The 19623-nt window shown below is 50.3% G+C and overlaps 8 protein-coding genes across 8 annotated transcripts in view; 5 read left to right on the top strand and 3 right to left on the bottom strand.

The window, feature by feature from the left end:
• The window catches only part of STEHIDRAFT_112337 (uncharacterized protein), a gene marked incomplete at both ends in the record, with an annotated part of 4547 nt that extends 2746 nt beyond the window's left edge, over positions 1-1801 (top strand). Inside the window, 6 exons of the mRNA XM_007305892.1 lie at positions 317-394; positions 459-645; positions 861-965; positions 1033-1244; positions 1310-1632; positions 1682-1801. Coding sequence (XP_007305954.1) covers positions 317-394; positions 459-645; positions 861-965; positions 1033-1244; positions 1310-1632; positions 1682-1801 — 1025 coding nt within the window. The remainder of the gene's footprint in view (positions 1-316; positions 395-458; positions 646-860; positions 966-1032; positions 1245-1309; positions 1633-1681) is intronic.
• A 2899-nt stretch (positions 1802-4700) lies between these two features.
• STEHIDRAFT_169677 (uncharacterized protein) lies at positions 4701-6124 on the top strand (the record flags this gene model as incomplete). The annotated part of the gene is made up of 3 exons (XM_007305891.1): positions 4701-5169; positions 5255-5351; positions 5429-6124. Exon 3 carries the CDS (start codon positions 5429-5431, stop codon positions 6122-6124), a length of 696 nt encoding a protein of 231 aa, XP_007305953.1. The 5' UTR covers positions 4701-5169; positions 5255-5351.
• Positions 6125-6751: 627 nt separating this feature from the next.
• Positions 6752-8351, bottom strand: STEHIDRAFT_140345 (uncharacterized protein; the record flags this gene model as incomplete). The annotated part of the gene is made up of 4 exons (XM_007305890.1): positions 8218-8351; positions 8129-8166; positions 7846-8070; positions 6752-7796 (listed from the first exon to the last, which is right to left on the bottom strand). Coding segments are annotated over exons 2-4 (1308 nt in total), but the record flags the coding sequence as incomplete, so codon positions are not given.
• Positions 8352-8966: 615 nt separating this feature from the next.
• STEHIDRAFT_122743 (uncharacterized protein) lies at positions 8967-10478 on the bottom strand. The gene is made up of 7 exons (XM_007305889.1): positions 10452-10478; positions 10174-10384; positions 10065-10118; positions 9943-9991; positions 9794-9880; positions 9704-9730; positions 8967-9643 (listed from the first exon to the last, which is right to left on the bottom strand). The coding sequence occupies exons 5-7, from the start codon at positions 9841-9843 to the stop codon at positions 9529-9531; spliced, it is 192 nt and encodes a 63-aa protein (XP_007305951.1). The 5' UTR covers positions 9844-9880; positions 9943-9991; positions 10065-10118; positions 10174-10384; positions 10452-10478; the 3' UTR covers positions 8967-9528.
• A 1119-nt stretch (positions 10479-11597) lies between these two features.
• STEHIDRAFT_158488 (uncharacterized protein) lies at positions 11598-12869 on the top strand (the record flags this gene model as incomplete). The annotated part of the gene is made up of 2 exons (XM_007305888.1): positions 11598-12494; positions 12552-12869. 2 exons carry the CDS (start codon positions 11598-11600, stop codon positions 12867-12869), a joined length of 1215 nt encoding a protein of 404 aa, XP_007305950.1.
• A 442-nt stretch (positions 12870-13311) lies between these two features.
• On the bottom strand, positions 13312-14019 carry STEHIDRAFT_169674 (uncharacterized protein; the record flags this gene model as incomplete). Its single annotated transcript, XM_007305887.1, has 3 exons — positions 13312-13699; positions 13754-13804; positions 13861-14019. The coding sequence occupies 3 exons, from the start codon at positions 14017-14019 to the stop codon at positions 13394-13396; spliced, it is 516 nt and encodes a 171-aa protein (XP_007305949.1). The 3' UTR covers positions 13312-13393.
• A 974-nt stretch (positions 14020-14993) lies between these two features.
• On the top strand, positions 14994-16783 carry STEHIDRAFT_99598 (terpenoid cyclases/Protein prenyltransferase; the record flags this gene model as incomplete). The annotated part of the gene is made up of 8 exons (XM_007305886.1): positions 14994-15050; positions 15107-15260; positions 15325-15441; positions 15554-15778; positions 15843-15976; positions 16036-16134; positions 16197-16442; positions 16513-16783. 7 exons carry the CDS (start codon positions 14994-14996, stop codon positions 16392-16394), a joined length of 984 nt encoding a protein of 327 aa, XP_007305948.1. The 3' UTR covers positions 16395-16442; positions 16513-16783.
• Positions 16784-17744: 961 nt separating this feature from the next.
• STEHIDRAFT_169672 (P-loop containing nucleoside triphosphate hydrolase protein) lies at positions 17745-19473 on the top strand. Its single transcript, XM_007305885.1, has 4 exons — positions 17745-18393; positions 18457-18568; positions 18639-19081; positions 19148-19473. Exons 1-4 carry the CDS (start codon positions 18236-18238, stop codon positions 19383-19385), a joined length of 951 nt encoding a protein of 316 aa, XP_007305947.1. The 5' UTR covers positions 17745-18235; the 3' UTR covers positions 19386-19473.
• The last annotated feature ends 150 nt before the right edge of the window (positions 19474-19623 follow it).

The raw sequence follows: 19623 nt of genomic DNA, 5'->3' as shown, positions 1-19623 counted from the left end.
TCCCCTCCCCTAGCCTAGGCTAGGTTAAGCTACGGTCGACGTCGGTCATCCCCTCCCCCTAGCCTTAGGCTAGGTTACACCGACATTCATCAAAGCAATGAGTTGATACCACAATAACCCTCCGTTTTGATCTTTTATGTTGTGTGAAAGTATTAAATAAATCATTTTAAAATCATTTAAATATTCGAGGGGGGGAGGGGGGGAGGGGGGTGAGGCCTTAAACGCGAAAGGTAAGATCCGGTACAGAATTTTACGCTTGCCACCCCCTTGGGAAAATGGGACCTGGACAAGTACCCCTTGCTTCACTTTCCTCAAGGGATTAGCCACGATCTCAAGAAGTTGAAGGAGGGAAAGCAGCCTATCTTATTAGCCTTTAGCGACAAGACCGATGCTCGTACGCCCTTGCAGCCGCTCAATCGCTCATTATGTGAAAATTGCTGATCAGTGCCGTGGTATAGTCATCTATCTAACTTCTAAGGGAAGTAGGATGAACTTTCAGACCAGCCCGCATACCGATGGTGTCACTCCGGGGATGCGTCATGTCCCAATAGAGTTCCAATTTGGCATTGCAGTTGCGGCAAATTTGAGAATGATTTATCAGCCTAAGGAGGACTACCATGGTGCTCTTGGGTTATCCCTAGGAGAGTAAGTGTCGAGCTGTATCATCTAAGTACGATGTGCCAACTGCTTACATTGCCGCCATAGCTATGCGCCACCCAACCATGCCGTTCAGGTATGATATTTAGCATGCAACTCACTGTGTTTCTAACTCGTGTCTCTCCTTTTCCAGACCTTTTTCCCCAGTCTCAAGTCGAAGGGCATTATTAATAGAGTAGATGATTTTCTCGTTCGATGTTTAGGATTCAAGCGCTGACCGGCAGGCATAACCGTCACGAACTACAGGATTCTTCCATCACAATACGAATCCTTGCGGAGGATTATAAAGCTGAAGATCCTGGGGCGACGTATGCTTCACAAAATTTTATGCATAAGAACCCTGCTAACATTGTCATTCTACTTCTTACTCGACAGATTCAGCTACGTCAGTTTCGGCAAACAGTGGCACGGTCCTTTCACTCCACGATGGTCCAAGCTCATTCCGGTCGTAAGGGTGGCCCTAGGAGCGCCCCTACACGATTGGGCCATTTTGATGACCCAGATAGTGATCGCAGATGACAACGACTTGGATAAACCTATTGATGCCCTTGACCTGGAAAAACCACTGAGGGTTTCCTTAGACACAGGTACGTTTACAGACGGTAATGTTCACTTGAACAACCATTGATGCTGTATTCCTCATTTTGCGCAGGATCGCACCACACCTGGCTGCCAAATGTCGTGAATGTTTTTTTACAGGGCAGTATCGAGAAGGTTTTTCAGGTATATGGAAGACAGCCTACGTCTCCAGATGGCGTCGTTGTCATTCCGTGTATACCCGCAGGTCTCGACGATCTCGAACATAAGAGGATCGGCTTCAAATTCAAGATGAGGGGTGGAGAGACCGATGTCGTCTGGGGAAGGGCAAAGTCTTTTTTCACTGGTGGCCGAGCCGAACTATCTATAGTCAAGGGAGGGGGGTACGAGAGTTATGTTCGTCAAGAGCGTCGCAACGATAAAGGTGTTCTGGGCCTGGTATGTTTCTTAGTTAATATTGGAATAACCAAACTGAGATCTGTCATAGAATTTCTTTCAAACATTTGCAGTTCGTCTCAACACTGAACTGAAGGACATGCCTACCATCCAGCTTGGGTCCCAAGTCTCGACAAGGCAGTTTGATCTCCTTGAGACTGAGGCGCTTTGAAATGTTTAGTAACTTCAGATACTGTGGCTTCTCACCTCGTGTCTTGACATTATTTTTTTTTGGCTTAAATTCACGTTGATGTACTTGGGGTCGATAATCCGAATCAGTCATGGAAGATAATTTGGACTTCATATAATGCTATTGGATCAAGATCGACGTGAACACGGTCAAACAGCATCAGCATTTGTCATACTTAGAAGCCAGAAATATGACACTATGTTCCCGGGCGTTAATCTTGTGCTCGAGAATATAGCACACACTCCTCGCCTTTGTGGCCCAAGAAATGTGTGTTTGTATTTTGTTCTCAGGTCGCCTACTGTATCGTCATCTCGTTCCTGAGTCTGATCATCAGCGTAGACCCAGGCCAGTAGGTTCGACCTTGGAGTGGATTGTAGTACAAGCAAGTTTTTTTTACCGACGATGAACAAATACTCGATGGTTTGCTATGCCGGTAGAGTGAGTTATAGCGTTGATTTCACATAACCTCAAGCTTAGGCAAAAGAGCAGAACGATTATACCTCGAGGGGAAAGTTCTCGAGACAAGCAGCAATAAATACCTTGGAAGTGCCACCAGACCATACCAACCGATGTTTACCAGCGCACCGACGGGTGGAGACGACGGTTCACACGTTGTATACGGGGTTAATTGGGACACATCGTGCTAAGCGAGTGCAAGCCAGCATGAGTCGACACAAGCTAGTTAGCCACAGTCTAGCGTGTGTGGCGCGCAAGCTACTAAGGCACTTGAAGCTGAATGCTAAGGCACAAGCTGATTTGCGCTGACTCGTAAGCTAGCCACAAGCTAGCTTAGCCAAGTAACGCACGCTAGAAACCGTTAAGTAAAGATGTCACTGGAAGTCAATACCAATAGCGGGTCATCAGTGTAACAATGAAACACAAGAGACAATTGAAGAATGTGCAAGCGTACATTTGCTGGCTCGTATTGCATCAGTCTTCACCACAATTAAGTACTCCACACTGGGACAACTTGTTTGAAGTTTCGCTATTCTCACGGGTCAAGAACGATAATTAGATAGTACTAGAGAACAGATAGCCGGTGTGGAGGAGCACACGGGCGTACTCGTGTACTCCCCCATATGAGAAGAAAACGGAGTTAGAGTAGCGACTTGGGAACGTACGAACGCTCGTTCCGCCGGACTTTCAATTCCCGGTTGACCCCGTTCTGCACAATTACGGCTTTTTATTCGCTTTTGTCTTCGTTTTTCCTTGGACTACTGAACTGTCCCGTTTGAGCACTTCTAGGGAATCTCAGGTATCGCTTCCAACACTCGGAGCAATAGTTTTCAAGTAGTAGCGATCACGGCACGCTAAATCGACATTACTAGTGGACGAAGGACCGGAGCCATCCGCCCGGGACTAGGAACGGAACGCGCGGCCTCGGGTTCAGTCACACTTCGCCTCTCCTTCCACTTTGTTCGATTTATTGCTAGCACTTCCCCTCCCCCGTTTGCCTCGAAACTTTGTACAGCACTTCAACTATGTCTAGCCTTTACCAGCAAATTGTTTTCTAGTACGAGTCTTCTCTGGTTCTCTCTGGGCGACTCCTTCACTCTGGGCTTCAATATTAGTACGCTTTTTCAGAATTTTATTTGTTTTTCATGCTTCTTTTAATTTCCACCACCAATCCCTATCGCGTCGGCGGTTTATTGGCTTGAATGGAGTGTCTTTTGGATCGTAACCTTGCGCTGCAGCATGTGGACGAGTCTGGGCGATTGGATTGGGCACCCAAGTCTGCCACTCTGTGTGAGGGCCACAGAGGACCTCCACATCGCTCGCGTTCGTCAGTAGCTGCAGGTTTCGATCCCGGAACACTCTTGGATAGTAAATAACATCGTTTGACTTCTTCCTCTTTAAACATGAACATGGAACACTCACTACTATTTGTCCTCGATTTTACGATACTGAATCTCACTTAGCCTCCCCATTCATTTCCCGGACACTCTCTTTATCTCTCAGGATTTCTGATTGCGTTTTCCAGTGTTCCGATGCACTTGTAGCTTTCCCGACGGCGCATGAGCACGCGCGGCTGGTCGGGAAGCAATGTTCTCTTGTCACTTATACCGGTGTCCTGCCACCTCTCGAACGCAGGTCCCCCCTCACCCCGTGAACTCAAACGTCTCCGTCTGCCCGTCTGTCTGCCAATCGTCCGTCTGTCTGACTCGCCAACATCATCATCTGCCTCTCGCCGCCATCACCTTCGCTCTCTCTATTTCTCCTCCACTCATCTTGCCTCAATACCCTCATTTGCTCTGTCTCCTCCTATTCTCTACCTTCGTCTCATTTCTCGACTACGTTTCGCCTTATCCTTAGGGAACTCGAAACCTCTCAAGACCCTACAGGTGTTCGCATTCATTAATTGGGTGCGTACATTGTTACTCTAATTCTCCTCCCATTTCCACTCGCTTGATCGGCCTCCGTTCTACCTCTGTAGACCGAGCGACCACGTCCCGATCCCCTCCTCCTCCAATCAGTTTCGTACCTCCACACCGGGCAGTACTGCAAGCCGTCGTCGCTGTGACGGAGATCTTGACAGTTAAGATGCAGAAAACAAAGCCGCAGGTGGTGATGAGCAACCATATGACCTGATTAATGAGAAGCGGCCAGCTAGAGAGCAGGGAATTGCGACAGAGAGGTCAACCTAGACGCAAGCTAGCTCAGCCAAACCATGCACGCTAAGAACCATTAAGGCAGCCGTAGTGTGGCGCACAAGCTAAGCTTCAAGCTAGCGCCACACGCTAATTTGCGCTGGCTCGTATATAGCGCTTATCTGCCGAGCGTCCGCAAACCAGCAATATGTACTGCCTCCGGCCCCTCTCCTCCCTCCAGGCAATCCGAAACTTACGCCTCTACCATTCACGCCATCTCCCCCTCCCCATCCTGAAAAGCAACTGGAGGACGATCCAATTGGTCGTGCAAATCGTGTCGTCTGAGGGTAGGAGTGCGAGCGGGAGTGGTGGGAGTGGGCGTGGGGCGATGTGGTCGTGTGATTACGGCGGGTGTGAATGCGCAGACGGCGGCGTTGCTTAGTGCGGGATTGTGTCGTTGAGAGGGACCTTGTGTGCAAGGGACGACGACTAGGAGCGGCACAGCCTCCTCGGATTGTGAGAGTTTCGCTGGAGGTGGAGGGTTTGAGGAGCCGGTGAGGGTCATGGAGATGGCGAAATTCGACGCGGAGATAGCGATCGATGGATGCGGTTAGGAGGAGGTTTCCGTTGACGGCAAGGGCGAATACGGCTAGTGCGGATGGAAGGAGTGGTAGAGAGAAGAGCGCGTTGGTAGACGAGGAAGAAGAAGACAATGACAATGACAAGACATCGACTCAACGGGTTGTCGTGAATGAAGGTAACGTATGTGCCCCGTTACTTCAAACATCTGTTCCATTTTGTTGTGGGTATCCCATTGACTGCCTTGCTCACCGTATCGTGTCTGTAGATCTACATGACCGTGTTCCAGCGTGCGTTGGCGGGCCCTAGTGGCGAGCGTTTCAATCTTGGGAGCGACAGCAGCGCGTCACCGTGCGAGGATACAGGTTCGTGGAGCGGTCATTGTATCGTTTGACCTAGAATCTGTGCCAACACCAGTATTTCATCTGTCCACATCGACTAGATGGTTTTCGACTTGTTGCCCTCCGATGTTGATATCCTGTTCCTTCGTCCTTTGGGGTTTGCACGGCGTGTTTGTCTGGAAATCTACGGCAACATCGATGTTCACCTCACCCTCGTCGTTCTCGCCGTCATCCTCGTAATAATAGCCGCTGTCCTCGACTTCATCAAAGCTCTCATCCTCGTCTTCTCCAACCTCGCGATCATCCTCATACTCGTCCTCATCTTCTTCCTCGGCCATCTCTTCGTCCTCACCGCCTCCCTCTTCCTCCTCTTCAATGTCGTCTTCTTCATTGTCATCCTCATCATTTCGTTCACCAACTCTCCTTCTCTTCTCCTCCTCAAAGCTTCATCTCCCACATTCACGACCACCCACTTCCTTGAGCTCAACACGATGACATCAGAGAACGACAACAACATGATTCATGCGCCGGTGCGCTCAAGCGACGTACATAAAGTCGTCGGCCTTTGGTCCTCTCGTCGCCTCCCCTCCGTTGGCACTCCCTTGGGTCGCTACCTTCCTCGCACTGCACCTCCGAACGACCGTCCTCCGAAGACTGGCGTTGGAAAGGAGAGTTGTTTTGTCAGAGATCTCGGGGACTTAGATATTGATAACGATGCTTTCGGCGAGTTCTCGAGCTGGGTATCGGACGAGCTATCGAACCCGACGATGAGGAAGGTTAGGATGATATTCTGTTGAGTCATGTCCGTACATCAAGACTGCACGTATAAGCACTATCATGTAGCACGGCGTAACAGGCCGAATACATTCGAGTAAGCCGGCACAAAGAATACCTGAGGACTTGTGCTTCATGGTCACACGGCAGTCCGTGTAAATTACATGACAGCACACCGAAGTTGCGTCCGCCTGCGATACCTCTACTAAAACTCAGCGTACACTACTCAGCGTTAACTTTCAACGCGAAGTCACCACCGCGAACCGTCGTCTTGCTCCCTACACAATGAATTTAGCCAGTTATGAAGGTGCAAACAGATGCAGACTCACTGTATATCTCGGTCCCGGACTCTCGTACAGATCGTCTCTATTCTTTTCTCCCCCACTTCACGCCTGATGTCCCATGCGGCCCATAGTGTTCTGCTCCCACCCCGGCGTTCAAGCATGTATATCTCCTCCAGTTCTTGGGTGAGTCCCTCTGCCAGCATCCGTACACGATCGCCCTGTGTCTCACGAAACCTGTCGGCGCGTTCAATTTCCTCTGTTTCCCATGGGGGAGGAACTCTAGCGCCATCCATATCGATGTGAATGTAAAGCTTCCGCAGCTCCTTCAAATGAGAAAGACAACAAATGATAGATTTCTAAACGTACCGAAAAGTACGTGAGCAGAGATACAATGAGAGGATCTAGGAGACTGACCTCATGAACAGGGTCACTGCTAGACGACCGATACCGGAAAAGTTTGAGCGTGTGTAGAGCAGAAAACGCCTGAGCGATGTGAAGTAAGACATCAACTGTGTCGCTGGGGTCCGCCTGGTACACAACCTCGAGACTTTCCAACTCGGGAAGGTGACAACGGCGGACTATATTAAGGAGCTCTCTCGACGTTAATATGGGAGAAGTCCATCCTCGACGAAGTACACAATCGTTCTCGTCAACTCGAAGATAATGACGTGGCCAGTCGGTCAGAGACAAATGGCGCAGTGACCGAGAAAGGAAGCCAAAGATGGCGTCATCCGGGTCGGGGAAGGATATACTGACACTCTGGAGCGAGGTCAGGCCAATATGTGAACTGGTGTTGGTGGGTTGTAGAAGAAAGATTCGCGACGAATCTGCAGACTGGGGCGTACTGAGACTGAAAGTTTGAAGGGAGGGGATATTGTTAAAAAGTGGTGAGAAATCTAGACCGATAGTGGATTGCAGAGGATGTTGTCCAGTGATCGAGAGTTCGACAAGAGAAGGCCACGGGTATGAACAAAGCTCCCGATGACAGAATGATTCCGCGGTAAGATGTAGTCTACGCAGCGTAGGTCGCATGCGCGAGATGAACGACGAGAAGAATACCATTTCTTTGGGAAAGTAATAACTGCCGACATCTCTCCAGATATGACGTGTCCATGTAAATTCCTGCACGTGGAGCGGGACTACGGGTGTGTCTTCGGGGAGATGTCCAACACGCATCGACCATGCACGGTCAGATACCGGCCAATGAGTGTGATCCTCTACGTGGATCGCCCTGAGCCGCGGTGCGAGAATTATGGCCTCAAAAAAGTATGCTGGGACTCCTCCATCACTCCCGACAAAGCGCACTACTTCCAAGGAGGTTAGTCGGGGCATGACGGAGATTAGATATTCTTCGGCGGGGTATTTCCCATAAAAGTCGTAGGGATAAAAATCTCCGAAGAAGGTGATTGTGCTGCAACTAGTCTGAGCTCAGTCGATGATGGAGAAGAATATGAACATACCGGACATATGACCACAAGTTCTCAGGGATGAAGAGGCGCTTCGGATGGTACAGAGAAACACGGCAGCGAGAGAATAAAATAGGGACTGCGAGCTGTCGATATCGGCGTGCGACCACAGAAAAGTGCTTCAGAGAGTGGGCAGTATCCCATCTGTCGTCACGAATCACTATGAGGCGCAATTTGTCGACTATGAGACGTATGCAGTCGTCGTTCAATACAGACAAACTAGATTATAAGGGTAGGTATGTGGTCCTTGTAAGCAACCGTTGAATGATACACTTACGAAACGTTCCCACGAGTAGCGTGTTCGAGTGCCACCATCTAGGTTACAACATTAGTATGTTTATGCCTTCACCGCTGAGTAGCACGTACTTGTATCTGGGATGTGAAGCGATATCGGTCGACTGATGTGGATGCGGAAAGCAGAAGAGGTCGGGCTGTGGAGCGCTCGGTCGGTTTGCATGTGTCAGCCCATCGGGATCGACCGGATTCGGCACACTTTTCATCGGCGCCACACCTTCTTGAACTTTCTCAGTACTTGCCCTTCTGAATGTTCTCCTCGCCCTTTGCTTAAGGTGCGTCTATGTGCTCAAGCCTCACATAACTCTCAAGACGTGAGAGTCATATGTGCGGCGGGACAACCCATTCGTCGCAATTTGTCTCCGTTACTTGGCCGTTTCGATCTTTTGCTCCCATCAAAAGCTCGCTGCTTGCCCTATATACGGCCTACGGCGATATCCCTCCTCCCCAAGCCTAAACGTTACTGTATACCTTTACTTTGGCATTGTATTAAATCTTTGTACTCTCAAGAGTACTCAATACCCTCGAAGACGATACTCTGTATGCTGATGGACAAAGGATTGCACAGTTTTATGGGTCCGTCTGTAAATAAAGCTAGTTTGAACTTGGATATGGTCGGGGTGACTACTAGGTACTACAAGGTTGATAATTGATTTGTACAACACTGTTAGAAAGACTGCAAGGCACCATTCGGTCTGGGGACAGAATATCTAGATCAATTAGACCATGCCGCAAGTCTCTAAGTGACCACCGGACAGGAACGAGTGTACAGTGAGACTCCTCAAGGAACCTCCACTTCACCATCCGAACGAAGGTGAACACGGTAAAATATTGAACGAGAGGAAACAAGGTGAGAAATGATAAATATATTTTTAGTACTACTCACGCTCAATGCGCGATCTGACAACACCGTGACCAGCCTCATCTCTTACGCCCAACCTACGCCATACGCGCCACCTTCCTTGGAACAAATGAATCGTCATCCTTCTTAAGCAACCTCTTCCTCGCATACGCCTCCAGAATGCGAGGAGCAGGAGCCTTCAGAACGCGGATGTTGACGACATCTGCAACATATAAGTCCGTGCCGGCAGAGGAATCCGAACCCTTGGAGCTGATGGCGTAGCGCTTCAATGTGAAGGTCAAAGCGACAGTTGTGCTCCTCAAACACTTGTCGTAAGTGACCGGTAAGCAGGAACCGTGAGATTCACAACACGCCACACCCCCACGCAAGAGCGGGACGGTGACTCAGCAAGCTCGAGGAGGCAATGACGTGAATGTAAATACATCGAGCATGTGATGCAGGAAAATGAAACTGAGGACAGTACCGTCAGCTGTAGGGCCCGAGCCTTTGACCACGAAGGGGCTCATGAAACCACGCTGGGCTCAACGAAAAATCTCGCCCGCGTTGAAGTTCGAATTACTGAGATGATAGTTTCGACCACGAACGTCTGCCAGAGCGACAGCGAGGTCCATCGCATCAGGAGCAGCAGCCGCATTCCTGCCAGCAGATATACATCAGTGCGAAAGATAGGTCAAGCATCGTCGCAGAAAGACTCACAAGTCCGCCAAGGCATTCTCCACCGCACTATGCATCGAGCCAGAAGTGAGTTGGGGAGTGGTTAGAGGCAGCAAGCAGTGATGAGCTCACCGTCCCTTGCGGTTTCCCTGCGCGGCGGTGTCTTGAGCCCAGATCTGCATTTTTCCTCGAGAATGATAGGGTCAAGACGGGACGCAACTGACAGTACAACAATTTGAGCGCCATGCGACCCCTCGTCAGGGAAGAACGGTCACGCTCACTGGTGACATTCACAACGTTCTCGGGGGGAAGGCAAGTCCTCGACTGGGTCTACACCGTTTGAAAAGCAACAGCATGAATCCGTGGCTAGACGACTTGGAACATTGACAAAGAAAGAGTAAACCTTTCCCCGATTCTTGTTTGTCTTCTGCAGTGATTGTCACAGTGTCTGTGCCAGCTGAGATCGTAGTCAGGATGTGTCGTAAAATGATAATATGGGAGACGCAACTTACAGGGAGCGTCATCAGATGAAGTTTCGCTAACGAAGCTGTCTACAGCAAGCATATCACCCCCGAGGGCCAAGGCATCGAACAGGCAAGCAAAGGACATGCGATGTCGGGCATTGTGTCGCTAAGAGGACAGAAGCGTAGCTTTGGCCTATTTCACCTGAGCCATTTGTCCTTCAGAGGGCGGTAAGGATGCCACGATGGTCCTCATATTGTCCTACGACCAACGAGAGGTAAAACAATGATGAGCGGGAGAGAGCCACAGAAAGAGCCAACTGACGCGCCTTAGACGAAGCACTGGTCGCAGGGACAGCGCCAGAAAAGCAGGTAGATTGAGGGCCCATGGGGAAGAACAAAATAAGTGAGACTGGCCTGAAGAGAAGTTATTAGAACAGATGTAGAGGTAACTTGGGGGAAAGCGTAGACACACTCCAATTCAAAGCCGCTCCACAATGTCGAATACTGAATTCCTAAGTCCATGTCTACCCGAGGTTTGACACATATGAATAGGAGCCGATATCAGCTCTGAAGGGATCTGCAGCCTATGCGCTCTTGTTGAAAGAGGTGAACACCCTGAACACAATAATGTGCTCAGGTTCTCCTTGTCGTCGATCAAACCAGCCCAAGAGCGACTCGGATGCCGACAAGGTTCGGATGTCGCATGGTGGCAATTGACCCAGAATCTAGATCAAACTCATCCAGAAGGTACACTGTTCGGGGAGAGACAGCCAGCGTTGTACTGAGTTGAGGGTGATGGTGACGGTGTGAAGGACCTTTCATTCATGTGTGGGAAGTGCTCATGAACGGCCCTTGCCGAAACACAATTAGCGTAGCTTACAGCAGTCGTTGCCGCACTCGTCAACTCTTCCACTCTTCCTCACCAGTAGTGACCTCGGTACTCAATCGGTGCTGCTTCATACTTTCATAGGCATTGGTACGCAACATTCAAGAATCAATCGTCAGTAGGCTAACGTTGTAATAGGAAATGGCACTCCTCCGTGTTGAACCGGCTTCGTGGGTAGTTCATCTGATAATATGCTGAGAGTGTATAATCATTCTCCAATTTCTAGACTATCCGACCTAAATGACGACTGCATACGCCTCGTAATGGACGAACTGCATCTGTTGGTTACCCGTGGCGTTGAACTTAGCAGAGCGCATATCTCTCTCTGGCAATTCTCTGCCATAGCCCGCCGCTATCGACGGCTCAGTCTGCCAATCATATTCTCTCGTTGCATCGCTCCTCTGTTCCATCAGAGGAATTGTTTCATTCCAGATAATTTGTGGTTATATGTCCGGTATGGAGCTCTCTATCATGTCGTTGGCCGATCTCATGTTTGATTTACAGCGTCATCACCTTCTCAGGGCAGTTCTATAACTTTGACGACTACGACGGAGCCTACCCCTCTGAAGAATATCTTGCGCAAGTCATGCCTCGACTCACTGCTTTGGAAGAAGTGCGCTTCGTCGCCCTTGATGGAGGCGTCCCGTCTTACTTCTTCGAGGCCGTAATCCTAGCGCCACGATTGAGAGTGATTCATGTTGAAGGCCACGATCACTGGCCGAAGACGGATGGCTTTCTCCCTGGAGATCACCCTGTTACTCCGTCTTACATCCAGGAGTTTACGTGGACGCGCTCCATCTGGCAGGAGGTCAGCGATGCTGACTTCCGCCAGGAGGCGACCGTCTTCTTGTCAATCATCCCACGCATACGATCTACTCTGCGGGTACTGCATCTTCCTGTAGAGTCACTCTGCTATCATTCCCTTCTATCGTCTCCCTGGCCCTCTCTTATCGAAATATCAATCACGGGACAACGCCCCCCCGCGAGTCTAGCTATTGACATGGATTTCTCCTCACTTCTCTCCAATATACCGTCTCTCCGTGTCTTCAGAGTTCATATGCCTCAGTCCGCAGACTCGTCGAGGATATGTCTTCTGCGGCCTTCAACTTCTGGACCGTGTCCCGCACTCGACTCTCTCCAGGTTTTGGACATAGCCTTCCCCTCTCCCGAGGATGCCATCTTCGAGCGCCTGCCTCGATCATTGCGCCAATTGTCCCTCACCGACTGGCCACGTCACTATCTCCGAGTAGATCAGAATTACAGCTACATGTGTCAGGGGTGGACCTCACCTGTCTTGACATCTCCAGAACTTTTGAAAATACTCCGTCGTTGCCACTTCCCCGACCTAGAGAGTCTCGAGTTGGTCTACGAGGCAAATTCCAGTGGGAATGACGTCTTACTCCAGATAGCCCGCGTCTTTCCCGCTCTACGCACCCTCAAGATATTCCGGTATCGATCATCCAGTAGCGCTTCTGTTGACATCGTAAGTCCTGCGACGTACCTCATTCAAGACACTGTGCACATATTCTGATTCGTCTAGGACTCCATCGCACATGCCCTCTCTCTTCTGAGGGGGCTACGGAGACTTTACATCCACATCGACATGGATGGCGCATCGATTCCTGGTGTTAGGGCGACAAACGAAGAACGTGATCGTGCGCAGAGGTTTCGTGAGACATTGGGTGATCGTGTCCGGGTGCTAGTTGATGGTCTCACACCCGAGCTGGAGTATGTATATATGCTGGAACGTTGGCCAACTGTGGACCCCTTTTGGGCAGCGTGGGAGGTTAAGCGTGAAGCGACTGAGGGAGGAACGCGAACGATTTGTAAGGAAGTTGGTGTTCGAAATGAACGGTGAGTCTACATGTCTATGCGTCATGATGGACGGGGCTGAGAATCACGTTTAGAGAACAAGGCGATGATGTGATGTATTCTGGACGGTGAAAGTAAACGTTTAGTGCATAGTGAGTTTCAAGTGTATTGCAGGACGAACTCATCTTCCTTTGTATTGTTGTACTGAGTTCACTTTACTCCGCCGTTGTAGTATTGCCGTGCAGTGGTGCTACAGAAGACTCCAAGCGACCTGCCAAGCTGCTCCGACACTCGAGCGTCTGTATGAAACCGTTAATTTTTCCTGTACTCACGATGTTATTCTTTCAATCAGAGGCCTAAATGACATTTGTCGGTCCTGCATTCGCGGCTGCTTGACGCCTTCACCGTCGACTAATGGTCTCCGTACTGAGAGAACAAAATTTTGCGCCCTATTGTTATCCTAACAAACCTACAATTATCTACGTCTACGGACAAGGATTTTGGACCTCTAATCTATTCCTTCCTTCCTGTCTTCCCTCCTTCGGTCCCGCCGACAGAATGGGCTCATACTCACTTCGTCGTCGGGTTTGATAGCTCGCCCGATACCCAGCTCGAGAACTCGTCGAAAGCATCTCTATCAATATCCAAGTCCCCGCGATCTCCGGCAAAATCACTCCCCTTTCCAACGCCAGTCTTCGGAGGACGGTTGTTCGGAGGTGCAGTGCGAGGGAAGTGTTGACCCAAGGGAGTGCTCGCAGTATTAGCAGAGCCACCGCTCACCGTCGTTGCCGTCCCGTGATGGCCAGCGAGATTCAGACGCTCCGAAGGCGCAGAGGATAAGGTCGTCGTTACGCCCAACAGCATGCCCACCCGAGCCTATCCAATTGACTGAGTATTATGGGCATCATTGACGACAAAACTGGAAATGACCTCTGATTTACTGCCCTCAATCACATCCTGGGACTCTGGAAGGCTGTCAGGCTTCGATCTCTCAGTTAACAGTGCGTTCAAACCTGGAATGAAGTGTTGATTCGCACCTGTGTGACCAGTTGGAGGCGCCCGAGTTGCTCTGCCAGCTCTTGATTATCAGGGGAAGGGTTTGTTCGTTGAAGGCTAGGCTGCTGTGTATCTTCAAGTGCGGTCTTCGTAAAACCGAGTGAATTTCGTACAGAGATATTATTGTTGTCGGAGGGCATAGGAACAGCGTACCATGTCTACAAGCACCGTCGTTGTTCTCGGGGAAGAGAGAAGCGTGTGAGGCGTACCCTTTACGCTTCTGAATAGTGCTACACATGATATAGTCGCGCACGGATAGGAGCTACAGACGCAACTTGCTCACCAAAGAGGGCTCTTGTTTTCACAGCGTAGGACTCGATAGGAGATGGGCCAGTCGTGCAGAGATTGATACGTTCCACCCACTCAAAAGCCGTAAGTGACTAGTCGAGCCTAGACTTCGTCGAGCCAGATAGGATCGACAATGTTTGTTGATGCGCTGGCTTGGCCTGTCGAGGAAGATTGTGCGCCGCTATCGAGGCTGTATTCAGCGGTGCGAAGTGCGGAGTATGTCGAGTGAGAGCCCTTCATGTCAGCGAGGCTACTTGGTAGTCACTATCCGTCAAAAAAACTTGCAGCAGAGCCGTTCAAAAGAAGGCTGAGCCCATCAAACATCCATGAGAGTAGAACAAAACCCTCGTAGTTAAGCATACCCTGCACAAAGATCGTCCACAAGAGGCTGAGCCAGACTAAGTTCAATGAATAGTGTTGTCCAGCCATTGGGACCCTTTCGTTGACCTCATAGTGGAAAAGCAAGATAGCCTCGACTGTCTACGAGAAAGAGTTAGTACTGTGGGGTCCAGGTCAGCGAAAAATTGCTGGCGCGTTCCGAGTCTAATAACATTGGCAGAAAAGCCACTGCTCTGGACAAAAGTTTTCACGAAGTGGCTGGCCATAATTAGAGAGTATCGACAGAGAATCACGGCGGGGACCTCGAGAGACTTGCTGGCGAAGAGATGGAATCGGCTGTGGTGGTTTGCAATTGAGTTGAGTTGGGCCACAGGCTCCTTTCTCAGCTTTGTGGCGTCCCGAGGCGGCCGGCCCGGGATGTTTTCTCGCCACTTTCGTCCTCCAGCCTCCTCTAGCCCGAATCAGCCACTTGCTTTGTATCTTGATCATGGCTTCTACTCTGATCGTACCAGCACATATCAAGTACATTCAAAACCTTGGCGCTGTATGCGTTATTGAGTCCATTTATGGTGTTCCACTAACGAGATTATCCTCACTCAGAACAAAGATGACCTAGCCTACCATACGACCGCCCACCTCCGCATGAATGCAGTCTACTGGGGACTCACTGCTCTATGTATCATGGGTGCGAAGGACGCGCTAGATAAGGGGGAGATGATAGAGTATGTGATGAGTTGTTGGGACGATGAGGCAGGTGCTACACCATCTTCAGAGGCGATTGAATCGAGCGGCTGATGCGTCGACGGACGTGGAGGCAGGCGCGTTTGGTGCACACCCAGGACATGACGCGCACATTCTCTCGACGCTGAGCGCAATCCAAATTTTGGTCATGCAGGATGCTCTAGATAGAGCAGATGTGGACAGACTAGTTCAATGTGCGTTCCGTTCCTCCTGAAATGGCACCCTTATCCTTCTCCGATCACCAGTCCCTGACCGATTGTCGAACAAATCTGTGGCTCTGCTGAACCGAACTCATTGAATTTATAGTCATATTGTCCCTACAACAACCATCTGGCGTATTTGCTGGAGATTCTTTTGGCGAGATAGACACTCGCTTCTCCTACATCGCCGTCAATGCCCTATCCCTCCTTGGTCAACTCGATAAGCTTGACGCAGACAGGAAGGAGCGACTGGTCGAGTATATTAGGCGATGTAAGAACTTCGATGGTGGGTTTGGGGGCGTCATTGATGCGGAGAGTCATGCTGCGCAAGGTGGTTGGTCGGAGGCCCTTTTCCTTGATGCGCGGACGTGCAAGACTAATGTTTGTCGGGATAGTGTTTGTCTGTACGGCTGCTTTAGCCATCCTTGATCGTCTGGACGTGGTGGACGAGCCGATGCTAGCATGGTGGCTTGCAGAGAGGCAGCTTCCTAATGGTGGGCTGAACGGCCGCCCAGAGAAGCTTGAGGATGTGCGTCCAGCCTCATTTTCGCTCCATACCGCAGTGCTAATGTCGTGTATGACACCTAGGTTTGCTACAGCTTTTGGGTGCTCTCAGCTCTCTCAATCGTCGAGAAACTCGAATGGATAGACGCAGACCAGCTCACTTCTTTCATTCTTTCGGCCCAGGTTCATCATCATCTTCATGCTCTCCGTTCTCAATTGAACTCACATTCCGTTTCACGGTGCAGGACCCCGACGCAGGCGGGATTGCCGATCGGCCAGGAGATATGGCCGATGTCTTTCACACGCTCTTCGGTGTCGCTGGTCTTTCGTTACTCGGATACCCTGGACTGATTGACTTGGACCCCGTGTATTGCATGCCTGCGGAGCTCATTGAGAAGATGGGATTGAGGAAGAGGTGGAGTGCTTTGCCGAGGAAGGCCTGACGTATACTGCAGCGCGTTTCGACGAAAAGCGCAAACTGTCACAATATGGTGAGCACAACCTTCCCCGGCTTGTCCACCGTACATCAACGAAGATGACTATTTCCTTCGCGTTCTATAGTGATATACTTGCGACCATCTCTATCACAGTAACTCAACATTATCAATGACAATCTTCGCCCGAGCACATGTTCGGACATCATGGTTCTCGATGTTTTCCGCGACGAAAACGCAAACTTGTCTCTGACGGCATGCTCTATCTCTGATACCATTCGACTGTGGCAGCCCATCACTCACCTTGTGCACCATAGTCTTCCGTCATCTCATCGATGATCATACTCCTTACATGTATCTTGGCTTGAGTAGTGCTGAACCTGTGCAGTGACATCCCGCTTTTATCTGTTCATCTTACGTCCGGCTCTTGCACGAAGCGTCACTTGCAAGGGCGGTTCTTACTCCTGAATGATTGACGCTGGAGCTGTCTACATTTCAGCGGCCCAAAACTAATCAAAGGTTGGGCGCTGCCGTTCCCAATTATCGATGCGAGTCAGGAGATGGAGATAGAAAGTCTTTGTACCTCTTCTGGTAAGGGGATGGTCCAGGAATTTACAGCATTTCTCCACAGCGAGGCATTATCTCCGGTGTACAGATGTTGACAGCACGTCAGAGGTCCGTGTGTCCGTCTTCACCTCCCTCTTTCCGTAGTCCTTACCTCCCTTGGCAAACATCGAGCCACGAGTACTCATCAGGTTGCTCTACACGTTTCTGAAGAAAAGAGTACACTTCGAGCACTCTGATGCCCCTAAATCGCGTTGTTCGCAACGTATCACCCAGCTAGTCCATCCAGCCGCTGCACTTAGTCAGTCACTTTTGATTCCAAGCTAGTTCTGCGCTATGTACAAATGCTAACCGTGCGTTCTAAGAGTAGTCTCCAGTATCATGGGTCCCGCGACGCAGCTTGATTCCGCCATTGACTCCACCGGTTCGCCCCAGGATGGGTATACTTGGGTATATATGTGGAGTACCATCGTGGTGGGCAGATAACGTACTGCGTACACCTGTGTACTTGGAATTGACGCGCAGTATAACGTCCACAGGCTCGAGTTATGTGACCCCCTGGCCAACTACGACTCATTCTCAGTCGCACATCGTTGGATCAGGAAATCGACATACGGTTTTTGGTACCCCTGTATCACTTCACAGATTATCAGTTCTTGGGGGGCCGGATGATCGATTCCAGCGCTTTTCTCTCGTCGATACAAAAGGATCGCTCGTCTACTCCTGATTCTACCCAACTCAACCCTTCCCCAACCTCAATGTCACCCACACAAACGAACACAGACGCTCCCATTCCCGGATCCTATCGAGACGTGCTTAGTGGGACGTTTGGGCAGTCTCACACTCACGAAACTCTCAACTTACTCCGCCGTCTTTACGAGACCCATCCCACCTCACATCACATTTCTATAGTCGAGGGCTCAGACACCACCTTCCCCCTCTCTCGCTACCTAGAGAGTCAAGGCGTCACCGTTTCCATCGATTCGCACTCCACTGGTCCGGAGCATCTAGGAAAGCAAGCTCGCCTCACGGGTGATACGTATCTCGTATACGATTACGATGATAAAGCGGAACGACTCTTCCCCACAGTCGTCGCAGGTCGCTCTCGTTTCTCCTACAAGAGTATCTCCTTCGTTGCCTATAAATGTGTCTGGACCAAAGATCGCTGCACCTCCTACTTCTATGACCTCGTCTCCGACTTGGAAGGTATTACCAAGGAGCTGGCAGAGAGTGTTTATGTCTACGGTGCGACGCTGAGGGAGGAGATATGGGTGTATCAGAGCGGGATGTGGACAGCGAATAAGCAGCTCTATAAGGCGGTGCAGGCGGCGAGCTGGGAAGATGTCGTCCTTGAGGACGCGTTCAAAGAGGGCCTGAGGAGGGACACAAAGGGATTCTTCGAAAGCAAGGATATCTATGAAGACTTGGAGACGATCTGGAAGAGGCTAGTCTTCATGAATTCTGCAATCGTATCTTATACGACGCTGACTTTTTTCTTCCTTCGCAGGGGTATCCTGCTCTTGGGTCCTCCAGGTAACGGTAAGACCGAGTCTATCAAGGCCCTCCTGAAAGAGACGGACTATCCAGCGCTCTACGTCAAATCGTTTACTACTCCATACGTATGTTATTTATCACGCTCCCCTCCATCAATGCAGTGGTCTGATTCTCAGGATCGCTTGATCGTATAAGGGCCCCGAGTACGGTGTTCGAACCATCTTCGACCATGCCCGCCGCCATGCGCCCTGCATTCTTGTCCTCGAAGACCTCGATGCCATGGTCGTCCCAAAAGTTCGTAGCTTCTTCCTCAACGAGCTGGATGGTCTTGCTGCCAATGCTGGAATCCTCACCATCGCTACTACGAACCATCCGGAGAGGATCGACGATGCGATTGTGAACAGACCGTCAAGGTTTGACGTGAAGTACAATTTTTCGTTGCCGGATGTCGAGCTGAGGAAGGCTTTCGCGAGGAAGTGGGTCGGAAAGTTCGGTGGTAGTGGGACGAAAGAGGGGAATGGAGGCGCAGAGCCCGTGACCAGGGCGAAGGGTGTCAAATTCGAGATGGGTCAGGACGAGATTGCGGCGAAGATTGCGGGTATGACGGAAGGGTTCAGTTTCGCTTTCTTGAAGGAGCTGTGCGTGCATCTCCACCAGCGGAGTCCATCAACTTACTGACACTTGACACTCGCCCCGTTCATCAGATTTGTTTCCTTCCTCCTATCGCTGGCCCATAGTCGGTCCAATGAAATCAACTCGACATCCGTGGACAATATCCTCTTTCAACAGATCGAGAAACTATCCAAGCAGATCATCAAGCCACAAGACGAGGGTGAGAAGAAGGAGAATAAGGAAGGAGAGGCGGCGGATGAGCCAGACAGTAGTTGGTGTCCGCCTGAACCGAAGGCGAAGGATAGTTCGCAGGTCGGTCCTTCGTTCTAGAAAAGGTGTTTGACCTTTTACTGGTAGTATTCTCTTGTTCTCATGCATCAAGCTTTGTACAATAATGAGGAATTTGATATCACATAGCGAGCGCACAAGTGAAGGAATATACAGTTCCGCATCCGCACAGGCTCCAAGTCCCGTTGCTCTCAAGGCGCGTGCTGGTCCATTCTCTTTCTACTTTCTCCTACCACGCATACTGTGCTTGCCGTCGTTCTCACGACCAAACGTCTCATGT

Source organism: Stereum hirsutum (assembly GCF_000264905.1).
Source record: "Stereum hirsutum FP-91666 SS1 unplaced genomic scaffold STEHIscaffold_10, whole genome shotgun sequence".
NCBI classification, from domain to species: Eukaryota; Fungi; Basidiomycota; class Agaricomycetes; order Russulales; family Stereaceae; genus Stereum; species Stereum hirsutum.
This window is presented reverse-complemented; position numbering and strand designations above follow the sequence as displayed.